At 45.4% G+C, this 15750-nt stretch overlaps 1 protein-coding gene across 1 annotated transcript in view; it reads right to left on the reverse strand.

The window, feature by feature from the left end:
- Positions 1 to 951: 951 nt before the first annotated feature.
- The window catches only part of LOC311228152 (beta-1,4 N-acetylgalactosaminyltransferase 2-like), a gene marked incomplete at both ends in the record, with an annotated part of 111502 nt that continues 96703 nt past the window's right edge, over positions 952 to 15750 (reverse strand). Inside the window, one exon of the mRNA XM_084314065.1 lies at positions 952 to 1142. Within this exon, the coding sequence (XP_084170191.1) occupies positions 952 to 1142 (191 nt within the window). The remainder of the gene's footprint in view (positions 1143 to 15750) is intronic.

Raw genomic sequence — 15750 nt, forward strand, 5'->3', positions numbered from 1 at the left:
AGAAAACAAACCATACATCAACCCTATACCTGTTGGAAAGATGCTATGTTATCTGGTGGAAAGTCCAAAACTGTATGTCTGAAGATATTCATTCAATCTTTATTTATACTTGATATATACATACACTGAGTAGTTAAACTAATTTACAGTGCCGTTGAGATGTTACATTCACAAGTGTCACAGTGTGTACATAAATATAAAGACATTAGACAATCAGAATAATTAAGAGCACATTTTAAAATACATAAAAAAATTGCAATTACATATTGTGGTGACCTGATTGGTCATTAAGGTTCTAAACCTTACAGAGTCAGAGTTTCCTGCAGGGTATTCCATGATGTAGCCTAGGGCAGACAGGCCAAAAGCAGATTCAGTACAAACTCTATAGGCACTCTAAGTGTAAGTCAAAAACTGGATTGTGTATGACAGGGTCCAGTGGTCCATTCCAATAGAGAACTAATATAATTTGGACAATCTCTAATTATGGCTTTATAAAGAAAAAGATTATGCTAAAGTAGGCTAGCTTGCAGCCGGATATATTTCTACTGAACACACAAAGAGGAAATTGGTATATATCTTATTGTCTGACTCTGGAGAAGACAGAAGGTGCATTTCCCATAATGTTGGCGAGACAATTGAGATGCTTCCTTAAATGGTAAATGTTGCATTTATATAGCGCTTTTATCCAAAGTGCCTCACAGACACTCACACATTCACACACAGACGGTGGAGGCGACCATGCAAGGTACCAACCAGCCTGCTCATCGGGAACAATTAGGGGTTAAGTGTCTTGCTCAGGGACATCATGCTTACCAGACAACCACTCTACCTCCTGAGCCACTGTTTCAAGGAGCAGTGGAAGCATTTGAGATGTTTCTTCATAAGGTGTACTGGACACATTTGAGATATTTCTTTACCAGGCGTAGTGGACACATTAGAGATGTTTCTTTACTAGGCGTAGTGGAGACATTTGAGATAGTTCTTATAGAAATGCAGCCGTAGTTTCACTTCGTTATCATCTGCTGGTGGGTGTCTGTAGGAGGAATAGAGAGCTGTGTCCACTATAGCCTGGCTCTGATGGCCAATGGAGACATCGCCACAACTGGCAACAAGCAAGGTTCCTAGGCCATCCATGAAGAACTCTGTAGACACACAGATAGATTGATTTAGGAATTCATTAGGACATTAGAGGATAAGGCCGAAAAAATCGTATTTGTCAACATAGCCTACAAAAAGACCAAAACTAAAAATGCATTTCTTCTACTTACAAATATGGCCCATTCAGTCAACAACAGATTAGAGCTCATATTCAGAAGTCATAGAACTCCATTGTTTTCCCAAAAAACGTTTTGTATAATTCATCACTGCAATGAATGTGAGCATCATAGCGTTTCCCGGAGTTACTTCACAGTCAACCAGCACCTGCTAATGGGTCTGACCCTCTGCTCAGATCCTATGGTCCCAGGTTCGAATCCACTCGGTTACATTGGTGACAGCGGTGGGATCTCACTGCCCTGTGAATCTGTATCCAGGTTCATGTATAGCAATGTGGGTGGGATCTCAGTGCCACCCAGGGAAAGTGCGCGTAAGGACGCACTTCTCGATGGGAGGATGACTGTAAACTACTAACGAGTCGGTCACAGTCAACCAGCACCTGCTAACGGGTCTGATCCTTTAGCTCAGCTGGATAGTGCGGCCTGTGGATCCTATGGTCCCAGGTTCAAATCTACTTGGTTACACTTTATAAAGTAACAGCTATTGCCTGGAATCTGCCTGAACCAGAACTATCTCAGAGGCGATCGCTGTCACTTCATTCAGTAATTCCGGGAAAACACCTGTCATGTGCACATCCTCTGTGTGTCGTTCTATTTGAGCAGCGTGAGGCTGATCTGTGAGCCAGGTCCTCCAATGGCGGTGCAGGCTTATTATGTAGTGATTGGAATCTGTTTTCTAGCTGGAGAGTCATCTGTAGTTTTGGGGAGTTATTTGTCCTTACCGTGTTAGTTGTCCATGGTTCTTTTTGATTGATGGTGTGAGTAGATCTTAGCCTAGCCTACCAGTAATTAGCACTCACCGTCACTTCAGGTGCTTCTCTTTTGTTGGGGATGGTTTTCTTTTTTGGTCTTGCTCCATGCTTATTCAAATAGTTCCTTTTGTTAGTACTGTTATCTTGTTTCTCCTGTATATTCTGGTCGATTTCCTTTGTACAGTATCTGGGACCTGTGTTGGCTTGGTAGTTTCTTCTGTAGTTGGGGCTAGTGTTAGCTTAGTATTATCTGCTTGCTGAGCATCTGGCTTTGGTAGCCTCACCTTTGGGGTCCACGATGTGATCTTCCAGATTAAATATTTTTGTTTCAAGTACAGCCTCGTACTTTCCCCACTGATGTCTCTCGGGTAGCGTACATAATCACTCTCCTCACAGGTCGTGCTCTCTCTTGGGCTACGGGAGAATGGGTCAGTAGTCTGCCGCAGTGTGGATGCCTTCACCTGGGAGTTGCGTCATGTATTCGATACCTCCCGGGGGATTTCCATTTATGAAGCCGGTGGTCGACTTACGTCCTGCCGGCAGGGCATTCGCTCTGTGGCAGATTACGCCATTGAATTCCGCATCGTAGCTAGGGAGGCGGCCTGGCCAGAGATTCCCGGACGAGTTGTCCACACGGGAGCTACCCGAACGACTGGACCATCTCATCAACCTGGCCATAAGGATGAACAATCGGCATCGGGAAAGAGAGCGCGAGAGGGGAGCATCGACACAGGTACTCTTCCGCACTTCTTGAGAGAGAGCCTGGGTGACGAGCCGATGCAGCTGGGCGCTCTGGGCTCGCTAAACTCTGGGAACGTTTTAGCAGGTGGGCATTTCTCCCCGGTCTTTGATGACATACGTACTTTTTTTGATGTCACTGTTGGGTGGGGGGATTCTCTTAGGACGACCAGGGCTTTAGTTGATTCAGGGGCGGCGGATCATTTAATTCATGGGGGTTTGGCATTGGAGTGGGGGGTCCCGTTGGAGACACTGGAGGTACCGATTCCTGTTCAGTCATTGGACACTCAACCACTAGGTAATGGGATCATTACCCAGCGCACCGGGCAGCTGCGTGTTCAGGTGGCGGGTAGTGGGTGGGAGTGTTTGCAATTTTACGTTGTCATGTCTCCTCACTCTGTCATTGTGCTAGGTCACCCTTGGCTTGTTGTGTATAATCCATGTATTAATTTGGCTACGGGTGAACTCTCTATGGGGAACGGCGTCAAGTCGGTTTCTGGCGAGAGTTCACCTGCCCCCCCCTCCCCTCTTTTGTCTCCCTTGTCTCTCTCCAGGATGGTGGTGAGCGTTGCAGACTCTGTCATACCTTCTAATCCCGATTTAACAGGCGTGCCTGAGATCTATTGGGACCTGGCAGACGTTTTTAGTAAAACGCATGCTAAAGCACTACCGCCTCATAGGTCTTACGACTGCCCCATTAATCTTCTTCCTGGTACCTCTCAACCCCGTGGGCGTATATGTTTTCCCTCTCTTGCCCGAGACAGTGTCCATGAACACCTACATTCAAGAGGCACTGTCCGTGGGGCATATTCGTCCATCCACATCCCCTGCAGGTGCTGGGTTCTTTTTTGTAGCAAAGAAGGATGGTAGTCAATAGTTTTATTTCAAACCACAGTGTTAGTTTGGCTACATTTACCATTGTCCGGCAAAACAACATTTGAAAAATAAATTAAATGGGAAAAGAGGAACCCCCCCCCCCCAAATTAAAAAAATAAATAAAACAACAGCCAGAAACGATACACTGTTTGAAAAGGAGATGGAAGAAGCAAAGCTTATCCTCTTTATCCAGCGGCCGTGCATAGATTATAGGGGATTGAACGACGTTTCCATCAAGAACCGTTACCGCCTGCCTCTCATGGACACCGCCTTTGAGTGCTTACAGGGGGCGCAGGTCTTCTCTAAACTTGACTTACGTAATGCATACAACCTGGTCAGGATTAGGGAGGGAGACGATTGGAAGACTGCATTTAACACGCCCAACGGGCATTATGAGTATTTAGTCATGCCCTTTGGTTTAGCTAATGCTCCGGCAGTTTTCCAAGCCCTTGTTAACGACGTGCTGCAGGATTTAATTGGGGTGTCAGTCTTTGTGTACTTAGATGACATCCTCATATTTTCTCGCGATATGGTGCAACACCAACAGCATGTTCGTGAGGTGCTACAGCATCTTCTCAAGCATCACCTATTTGTTAAGGCAGAGAAGTGTGTGTTTCACACTGACATCGTTTCCTTCCTGGGCTTTGTGTTGACGAAGGGTGATCTTTGCATGGATCCAGCCAAGGTGAGTGCAGTCTTGGACTGGCCACGCCCTTCGTCGCTCAAGGAGTTACAGCGTTTTTTGGGCTTTGCAAATTTTGACGTTTTATTTGCAATTTTAGTGCCTTAGTCAAGCCTCTGACAGCTCTCACTAAGGTCTCTCTGCCTGGCTTTGAACGGTCGCCTCGGGCAGAGTCAGCCTTCTGCAACCTTAAACGTCGGTTTACCTCCGCCCCTGTACTGATCCGTTTATAGTGGAGGTGGATGCCTCTGATATCGCGTGGGGGGGTGATATCTCAGAGATGCTTAAAGGACGGGAAAGTGCATCCTTGCGCTTTTCCCCCCACGCCGGCTGTCTTCGGCCGAGCGCAACTACCACGTGGGTAATCGGGAGTTGTAGGCAGGCCTCTCCTCTGTCCTGATTCTCCTAGATCTATCTGCAGCCTTCGACACAGTCAACCATCAGATCCTCCTCGCGGCCCTCGCAGGAATGGGAGTGGCTGGATCTGCGCTGACATGGCTGACATCATACCTCAACGACCGCTCCTACCAAGTGTCATGGAGAGGGACTCTGTCGGCCACCCGCCCCCTCCGGACGGGTGTCCCCCAGGGCTCGGTCCTAGGACCCCTTCTCTTCTCCCTCTACACTAAATCACTGGGTAACATTATCACGTCTCATGGCTTCTCATATCATTGTTATGCCGATGATACTCAACTCTTCCTCTCCTTCCCTCCCTCAGATATCCACGTCTCTGAGCAGATCTCGGCCTGTCTGTCCGACATCTCCGCCTGGATGACGACCAACCACCTCAAACTGAACCTAAGCAAAACAGAATTGCTCCACCTGCTGGCCAAATCCTCCCCCCTGACCGACCTCTCCATCACAGTCGAGAATGCAGCTGTGACCGCGTCCCCGACCGCCAAGAACCTTGGTGTTGTCCTCGACGACCAGTTGAACTTCTCTGCTCACATCGCAGCGACAACCAGAACCTGCAGATTCCTCCTGAGCAACGTCAGAAGGATACGCCCCTTCCTGACAAAAGAAGCCACCCAACTCCTCGTCCAATCAACAGTCATCTCCCGCCTCGACTACTGCAACGCACTGCTAGCTGGCCTCCCGGCCACTGCCAACAAGCCTCTTCAACTCATTCAAAACGCAGCGGCCCGCCTGATCTCAAACCTACCGAAGTCGGCCCATGTCACCCCACTTCTTAGGGACCTGCACTGGCTCCCCATTGCTGCACGTATCCGCTTCAAGGCCCTCGACCTAGCATACCGTGCGGCAAAGGGAACCGCTCCCGCCTACCTCCGGTCAATGGTCTCTAACTACACACCCTCAAGACCCCTACGCTCTGCATCTTCTGGCCGCCTCAGACCTACTCCTATCCAAGCTCCCGGAGGGTCATCAAAGAGAAGCTGCCTATTCTCAGTCCTTGCCCCACAATGGTGGAATGAACTACCCATCCCAGTTAGGACAGCCGAAACCCGTCCAATCTTTCGCCGTCGACTAAAGACTCACTTCTTCAACCATTATCTGAAATGATTATAAAAAAAAATGCACTTGTCCTAATAAACTAACTACACTGTAACACGCAACACTTGATGAACATTGTTACTCAGCTGATAGAGTTGTACCCTTCTTGCTGTCTTGTCGTACAGAACTTGTAAGTCGCTTTGGATAAAAGCGTCAGCTAAATGACTAAATGTAAATGTAGGCAATCAAATTGGCACTGGAGGAATGGAGACATTGGTTGGAGGGGGCGGGACACCCTTTCATTGTTTGGACTGCTCACAAGAACTTGGCTTACATCCAGGGGGCTAAACGCCAGGTGGGCGTTATTCTTCACTCGATTTCGATTTTCCATCTCCTACCGGCCCGGTTCCAAGAATGGGAAGAGAAGCCCCATCCTATTATTCCACAGGCCCTTATTTTGGCTCCCGTCTCATGGGGCATAGATAGGGTGGTAAGATCGGCTCTGGCACGGGAGCCCGATCCCGGTGGGGGTCCTCCGGGGCGGATGTATGTGCCCAAGGCTGCATGCTCGCGACTGCTGCAGTGGGCAAATACCTCTTCACTCACCGGCCACCCTGGGGCCGCCAGAACCCTGGAGTTTATCCGTAGGTGGTTCTGGTGGTCTACAGAGGAGGGGGATACGCGTTCCTTTGTGGCGGCCTGTCCGGTGTGCGTACGTAGTAAGACCTCTCGCCGTGCACCGGCGGGTCTCCTCCGGCCGCTTCCTATTCCCAAACGTCCCTGGTCGCACATATCCCTGGATTTTATTTCTGGCCTTCCCCCGTCAGATGGGTTCACTACCATTTTGGTGGTAGCGGACTGCTTATCCAAGGCGGCCCACTTCATTCCCCTTCCCAAACTTCCCTCGGCTCGAGAGACGGCTGACCTTGTGCTGCAGCACGTCTTTCTGGTCCACGGGTTGCCAGTGGATATTGTGTCTGACCGGGGCCTTCAGTTCGCCTCCAGGTTCTGGAAGGCATTTGCTTCCAGCCTCTGCGCCTCCGTCAGCCTTTCGTCTGGGTTTCATCCGCAGTCTAACGGGCAGATGGAGCGCGTCAAACAGGATCTGGAGGGGGTTCTGAGGTGCTACGTTGCCGGTTGTCCAGCGACGTGGAGTAGGAGGTTGGCGTGGGCTGAGTACGTGCATAATATCCTCCTCTCCTCCTCTACTGGTATGTCTCCCTTTCAGTGTCAGTATGGTTTTCAACCTCCTTTGTTTCCTGAACAGGAGCAGGAGGCTGAGGTGCCGTCCGTCCAGGCCCACATGGCTCGCTGTCGCAGGACGTGGAACCGGGTTCGGATGGCGCTACAGAAAGCCTTTGTTAAGGTTCAGCGGCAGGCTAACCGCAAGCGGCGTCCGGCTCCGGTTTTCCGTCCTGGGCAGTGGGTTTGGCTTTCCACCCATGATCTCCCTCTCTGGGTGGAATCCAGGAAGCTGGCTCCTCGCTTCATAGGCCCCTTTAAAGTGGTTCGTTGGGTGAACCCTGTGGCTTCCGGGCCTCTATGAGGGTTAATCCGATGTTTCATGTGTCCCTAGAGGGGACACATGAGGGGTAGAGGGTTTTAGTTCTTGGTGGAAAGGGAGGGGTACGGGGTAGAAGAGCGTTCCTGGGTGCCTCAAAGGGATATCTTAGATCGCAGCCTTATTGATGATTATCGTCGGCTGCATCCCGAGGCCCCTACGTGAACATCAGGTGCCGTTCGTCGGGGGGAGGTACTGTAACATTCTGAGTTTCTGTCCTATTCTAATAATAATAATGGATTGGATTTATATAGCGCTCTTCTCTGACTGACTGTTGCTCTGACTCAGAGTGCTTCACAGAGTCCATTATTCGTTCATACACAGTCATACCGGTGGTGGTAAGCTACAATTGCAGCCAGAGCTGCCCTGAGGCAGACTCACGGAAGCGTGGCGAATAATCAACGCCTACGGCCCCTCCGACCACCACCAACATTCATTCACATGCATACACATTCATACGAGGCAAGTAGGTTAAGTGTCTTGCCCAAGGACACAACGGCAGTGGGATGGACATGGGCTTGAGCGGGATTCGAACCACCAACCCTTCGATCATTGGACGCCCCGCTCTACCCCTGAGCCACGCCGCTAGGACTAGGAACCCTACTGTCTTTCTGGAGTACTTCACCCTGTTGTTGGTATTTGCACTTATTGATTGTCACCTCTGGTTCGCTGTCACTACACTGATTGACTGTCACCACTGGTTGCTGTCACTGGCTGTCACTTATGCAGTCACTAATTGATGCCCGTGGTATGTCAGGAATGTGGCTTTATAATGACCTCCTGTTCCCTTTCTCCCTGCCGGAGCTTCAGACAGTCCTGCATGCAGTCGGCTACAGATCAAGTGCTGGACCCTCTTGATACTGTTACTTTGTTTTGTATTTATCTAGTCTTTATTTAGTCTTTCCTCAGTTGACGCATGGCGTCTTTCTTGTTATATTTGGCTCTTGCTCCTAATCAAATCAAATCAAATCAAATTTATTTATAGGGCCCGACAACACACGTTAATGTCCCCATGGGCCGTACAGGTCTTCTTTAAACAAGTCAAGAAGACAACATAACAATAAGTCAAGAACAGAACAAGAACACCATAGGGTCCAAAAATTTTTTAGATGAATGCAAATAAATGAAAGAATGCAAGCACTCCCAGACATACCCCACGCGAAGGTAAGGAAAAACTCACTAAAACCTAACAATAGGGGAAAAAAGCTCCACAGGCAATGTGGAGGAGAGAAACCTTAGAAGGGCCGTTCAAGGGGGGATCTCCCTTCTTAGATGTCGGTGATAGTAGTGTTGCAGACGGACAGTTGGTAAGCATGCACTCATGTGTGTGGTGAAACACAGATGAGTGCATGCAATAGCAACTGTACATTTTGAAAAATTAAAGATAGAGCTAATAGCGATAGCAACTGAACATTTTGAAAGATTAAAGATAGAGTTGATAGCGGATCTATTTGAGGCACAGGGGCGGCGCAAGAGGGTCACGTCCTCCCCGTCTTAGTCACGGGACATTCAACACTCCGGTCGTTGCTCAGGGACAGCCGGAGACAGGGGGAAGGGGGGTGGCGCAGAGAGGGTCGCGAACTCCCCGACATCATCGCGGGACATCCGGCACTCCGGTCACCACTACGAGACCTCCGGAGACAGGGGGGCACGCAGAGGGGGTCGCAATCTCCCGGCCTTCGTCACGGGACGTCCAACACTCCGGTCAACACTCCAGGACAGCAAGTCATAGGAAGACAGGGAGACGGGACAGGCGTTAGACAGCTCATGAGATTGTAGTAGGCGGACATAGCAATAGATACAAGTGGTAGGCATATATGTGAATGGAGTAGATATATGAAGTAAGCGTATTATGTGAATAGAATAGAAGTACTTAACCCAGCAATGAAACCGCGTTGACTGTTAATCTGTTAACAGTCTGTTAATCAGTTGACAGGACCACGGACAGACGGCGGTGAATAACTGATCCAAGGCCTCGGAGGTGCATGTAGAGCAGTCACTACAAGCTTGGCCAAGACCCCGAGGCATCCATCACCTTGGTCAGCGCCAGGAGACGGGTACTCAGAGAGAAGGGGGAGGGAGGGGGGGGGGGGGGGGGGAGAGGGGGGGGGGGAAGAGTTAGAGAGTTCCCATGTTTGTGGTGCTGCAAAGGAGCAGACATGTAGTACCCTGTAGTGCCATGTAGTACCCCGTAGTGCCATGTAGTACCCTATAGTACCCCATAGTGCCATGTAGTACCCCGTAGTATCCTGTAGTACCCTGTAGTGCCATGTAGTACCCTGTGGTGCCTTGTGGTACCATGTAGTACCCCGTAGTGCCATGTAGTTCCATGTAGTGCCATGTAGAGCTATGTAAGCCATGTAGTACCCTGTAATGCCATGCAGTACCAAGTAGTACTCTGTGGTACCATGTAGTACCCTGTACCCTAACTAAACTACCCTATAGTAAACTACCCAGTGGTACCATGTAGTACCCTGTACCATAACTAAACTACACAGATTAATCTAAAGGTCAGTCCCCGACCAGGTGAGATCAAGGTAGGTTGAAGGAGAGAGAGAAAAGATGAGTCTTAAGCAGGGATTTAAAAGCTTCGACAGAGCAGGCGCCCCTGATGACGGCAGGTAATTTGTTCCACAGGTAGGGAGCGCGGTAGACAAAGGCTCTGTGGCCGGCGGATTTCTTTTTAACCCTAGGGGTCGATAGAAGCCCCGCATTTTGTGAGCGCAGAGCACGAGCGGGCGAGTATCGGGAGATGAGATCGGATAGATAGAGCGGTGCAAGCCCATTTAAAATTTTGTAGGTGAGGAGTAGCACTTTAACTAGCACTAGCACTCCTAGTGTTCTTACAATAAAAAGGACACACTAATCTGGAAGAGCAAACCACATCTCCGTCTCCTTCCTTCCTCTACAATTGGAACTCAATTCCTACCTGCGCCGTAATAGTATTGTGCGTTATCTCACTCCACACTATGTTAGTGCTTGTGCCAGCACAGGAGATAAGATTATAAAAAAATATGATATATATACATGTAAATACAATGTTAATCAATATCTTTAATATAATCTTTAATATAGTTAAGTAAGCTTGAGAACTTCATTGACTTACACTACGACAACATTGTCAAATCACCGGTAAAGACTAACAAACAGAGGCAGCTTCAAGGTGCTAAATCACAGAAGATCACAGACTCTGTCAAGCCTTCTCCATGTAAAAGGGCACGCTCTGATGCTGAGAGTACTGAGGAGAACTCCACATATGGTGCACAGGCAACCAGTGAGGGGGACACTAATTTGATAACATTAGAGTCCATCAACAAGAAACTGGACAAACTGGGAATGTTAGACTTGATGATGGAGCAGATAATAAGCCTTAGAGAAAGCTTAGAGTTCAGTCAGGAACAAATTGTCGAGTTGGTTAAGGATAATGCGGAGATGAAGGGTAAGATGGAACTCATGGAAACCAGAGTTAACATAATCGAAACAGAAAACAAAAAGATGAAAGAATCTCTTCTTGATGTACAGTGCCGCTCAATGAGAGACAATATTGTGTTTACTGGGTTACCAGAGAAGGAGGGAAAGGACTGTGAAACTGTCATTAGGGAGTTCATGTCAGACCAGCTTAGTTTGCCTACGGACACTGTTCGGGGTATCACATTCTCTCGGGTGCACAGAATGGGAAGACCCTCAAAGGACAGACCCTGTGCAATTGTGGCTCGTTTCGAACACTATAAGCAAAAGGAACTTGTCAAGGGGAGGGGCAAAGAGCTGAGAAATACCACCTTTGGCATGAATGACCAATTCCCTCATGAGATTAATGACAGGCGTAAAGTACTTATCCCTATCCTGAAAGAACATCGAAGCCAAGGCAGATGGGTCGCTCTGGTAGTTGACAGACTGTACATTGAACATCAACTTTTCAGAGACTCCAACATCACACCCTGGTTATTTTAATGTCAAGGTAGATGAACTGATCTTTTTATTTTATGACTGGTAGGCCTACCAAGGATTCCTGCATTAACAACCCAGGAGAGAACAGCAAAACAGCTCTAATAAGTAGAAGTAATAAACTGTCGCCCAAGGCTTTACTTGCTCATTTTAATGTGTGTAGTCTGAGGAACACGGTTTTCCAGTTTTTATCTTATTTTGTTTTTATCTTATTTTATTTTTATTTCTTATTTGATCTTGTTCATTTAATTAAACTAAATCATGAAAATGTCACTTAAAATACCTAAAAAAGGTCTAAGACTTGCTCATTTGAATATTTGTAGCTTGAAGAATAAGGTGCATGAGCTGAGCTCTATAATGCTAGATAACAGCTTACACATAATGGCTATTTCAGAGACACACCTAGATGAAATAATAGAGGATACACCACTGAATATACAAGGATATAATATTTTTAGATTAGATAGAGACAAATATGGAGGGGGCATTGCTCTCTATGTTCAAAATCATATCCCGGTCAAAGTAAGAAAGGACTTAAGTATTACAGGGGTGGAGGCCTTATGGCTACAAGTTCACATGCCTTATTTGAAACCATTGCTTATATGCTGTTGCTATAGGCCACCAAGCTCTAGCATTGTATACTTAGACAATATATGTACAATGCTGCAGAATGTAACCGACAGAGATAATGAAATCTGTATATAAGGAGATATGAATATTGATTGGTTTTCCAGAAGTTGTACACTGAAGAAGAAACTGAATGATGCGGCCGCTGTATGTAATTTGTTTCAAATTATTGATGTACCAACAAGAATTAATAATAGTGCAGGATCAGTCTCATCGACCTGTATAGACCATTGTTTTACGAATGCCAGAGAAAAATTTTCAAAAGTTGTATCTGAGCCTGTGGGCTTCAGTGACCACAACATTATTGCGTTAACCTTAAAGATGAAGGTTCCTAAGGTAAGACCAAAAATAATTTATAAAAGAATATATAAGACATTTTCTGAGGATGAGTTTATTAATGATGTAAAAAATGTACTCTGGAATAATGTGCTAGAGACAAGGCATACAGAGGCTGCATTAGAGAAGTTTATGGAATTATTTACAGATGTCTGTGACAAACATGCTCCTGTAAAGAAGCTCTCCGTCAGAGCAATCAAAACACCCTGGCTGGATCCTGAGTTGAAAAATGGCATGAAAGAAAGAGACAGACTGAAAAAAGTAGCTTCATCACTAAACCATTAGACATTGCAACCCATTTCAACAACTACTTTGTTTCCAAGGTAAACACAATTAGAAATCAAATGTTGCCAATAAGTGGTAAGCTGTCAGACTCTGTAATTAAAAAACATATAATGTATGACAAGAAATGCCGATTTAAATTCAGGAGCACAAGTCCAAATGATATTGAAAAGCTCCTCATAGCACTTAAACCAGATAAACCTTGCGGTGTTGATAATCTGAATGGCAAACTGCTACAAATGTCTGCAAAATTTGTGGCTAAGCCACTATCACATATATTTAATTTATGTTTTGAAGAGAGGGTCTTTCCTCAGCCTTGGAAAATAGCCAAAGTAACTCCACTACCAAAGAACTGTAAAGAGCCATTTACAGGTTCAAACAGTAGGCCCATTAGTATTTTACCAGTAATAGGTAAGTTATTGGAAGGAATTGTGTTCAAGCAGATTCAAAAGTATTTAAATGAAAACAACATTAATTCTGATTTCCAGCATGCATACAAAGCAGGATACTCTACAGGAACTGCTTTAACATCTCTTACAGATAGCTGGCTACAGCTGATTGATAGGAAGTTAGTAGTGGGTACAGTGCTCTTGGATTTCAGTGCGGCTTTCGACATCATAGATCATGACCTATTATTATTGAAATTACACACATATGGGTTTGAAGACACTGCCATGGAATGGATGAGAAGCTACTTGTCTAATAGACAACAATGTGTTATATTTAATGGTTCCATGTCAAATATGGTAACACTCCAGTGTGGTATTCCCCAAGGAAGTTGTCTTGGACCCCTCCTTTACTCTATATTTGTAAATGATATGCCTTATGTATTGGAAAGTGCAGGTACAGCGATTTATGCTGATGATACAACTATATATGCATCCGCTGAGAGCACAGAACAAGTGAATAAGATACTTCAGAGTGAATTATTTATGATTTCGAATTGGATAACTGAAAACAGACTAAAACTAAATGTAGCAAAAACAAAATGTCTTATACTCGGCTCTAAATATGCCTTAAGGTCGGAGCATAGACTGAGTCTCTCATTACAAGACACTGGTATTGAACAAGTGAAGGAGGCCAAATTGTTGGGTGTAACTATTGACGAGGCACTACTTTGGTCTACCCAGATTAACAATATGGTTACCAGGATGAGTAAAAACATCTCCATAATAAGAAGAAATGCCTACCTCCTAACGAATACAACAATTAAAATGGTAGTACAATCTTTAGTCTTGTCCCATCTTGACTATTGCCCAGCAATTTGGTCTAGCGCGTCAAAGCAAGAGCTTAGTAAACTCCAGCTCACTCAAAATAGAGCTGCCCGACTCACTCTTCACTGCTCTATAAGGAATAGTGTGGAGGGAATGCATGCTAGACTGTCGTGGATGAGGGTGGATGAGAGACTAGCATGCAGTTTGATTAGGTTTTTAAAGAACATTTGTACCTTGGGTAAACCCACTCAATTGTATTCTATGCTTTTATCCACCAATGATAGACATGACCATAATACCAGACATGCTTCAAGTAGTCGCTTCACCCTACCTCTGCCTAGAACCAACGCTCTAAAGAAAACTGCAATGTATAGAGCCATAACATACTGGAATAGGATCCCATTACATATTATACGGACGGAAAACAAGGACAGTTTCAAAAAGAGACTCAAAGGAGCCATAATCCGGAAGGAGATTAATATATGTCATGCATGAGTGTAGCTGCAGCCATGTTATCCAAAACTTCTTCTGATTACTTTGTGTCTTCTTTTCTTTTTAAAGGTATGGTGAAATTGATGTTTTAGTAACACTGATGAGCATTCTAAAAGCAATTCTTAAAAATATTCAATTTTAAAAACAATCTTAAATTGTATTTAACACTGTATTTTGTCATTTGTTTAGTTTTTTTGTTCTGTTTCTTTGCTTGCATGTAATTTTAGCCATCTTAATTGTTAGTTTCATTGTGTATTGTATGTGGAGTACTGGCTTTTAATAATTAGTAACATTGATGAGCATTCTAAAAGCAATTCTAAAAAATACTCAATTTTAAAAACAATCTTAAAATGTATTCAACACTGTATTTTGTATTTTGTGTTGTTTTGTTTTTTTGTCTTCTGTTTCTTTGCTTGCATGTAATTTTAGCCATCTTAATTGTTGGTTTTATTGTGTATTGTATGTTGAGTACTGGCTTTTAATAATTCTGTTTTGCAATAATTGTTTTGTATGTTTTTTTGTGTGGACCCCAGGGAGATTATCTGGTTGCCATGGCACCAGCTAATGGGGATCCGTAATAAAATCAAAATCAAATCTTCCTTTTGAACAAAATAGGCTCAGGAATCAGGATTGTTAAAGCTAATTAGCCTAATCCATGTCAAAAAGAGTAGCCCATAGTAAATGTACACACACACACACACACACACAGTGGAACAGAGGACATTGTCATCAAGGCGCTAAGCCACTTTATGTAGTGTTACGGACTCTGTCCTTATTTCATTATGTATGCATGTAATATTATATTGTATGGGTTATTATGTATATATATGATATGTCTTATGTATGTAGGCAGGTTGTGGTGTTGTTTTCTTGTCTCCCTCCTATATAATCTATCTACCTCTCAGGGTCAATCACCATTCCACTCCAACCAACAGAAGAAGCAGCAGCAACAGCAGCTGGGGCTCATCAGCCTAATTGACCTCCACATCCCTTCATATAATCCCTGTGTATGCATTGTTAGCCAGAGCCCGGTCGGTGTATGGTAACTATCTGGTGGTGTTGTAAAAGGGGCTCTCATTTGTTTTGTGTGTAGACTCACATTTGGTTCATAGGCCAGGTAAAGCTCTGTTGGGCTTGTGGTATTGAGAGAGCTAGTTAAAGCTCTGTGGGGCTCATGTCTGTTACATGAGCCACTTACAGCTCTGTTGAGCTACAGATGGTGTGAGAGCTGGGAAAGGCTCTGGTGGCTTAGCCATTTGTATTGTATAGTTGTATCTTGTGTGATCCTGCCTGTTATATATTTAGTCTGTAACCCATAACCTGTATTTGTGTATTGGTGTATCAAATCGTCACCCGGTTTGTGATGATTGGTTCTTTTCCCATTTCTAACCTTTTGTTTCGCACACAGGGACATTGAGGGCAGGAAGATACCCTGGGGTCTACATCTGCATCACGTAGAAGAACTACTGTTAAAGACACCAGTTTAGAGTGAGCACCACCTCCTGTACTTTGGGGCGTC

Source organism: Notolepis coatsorum (assembly GCF_963971535.1).
Source record: "Notolepis coatsorum genome assembly, chromosome: 5".
Taxonomy (NCBI): domain Eukaryota; kingdom Metazoa; phylum Chordata; class Actinopteri; order Aulopiformes; family Paralepididae; genus Notolepis; species Notolepis coatsorum.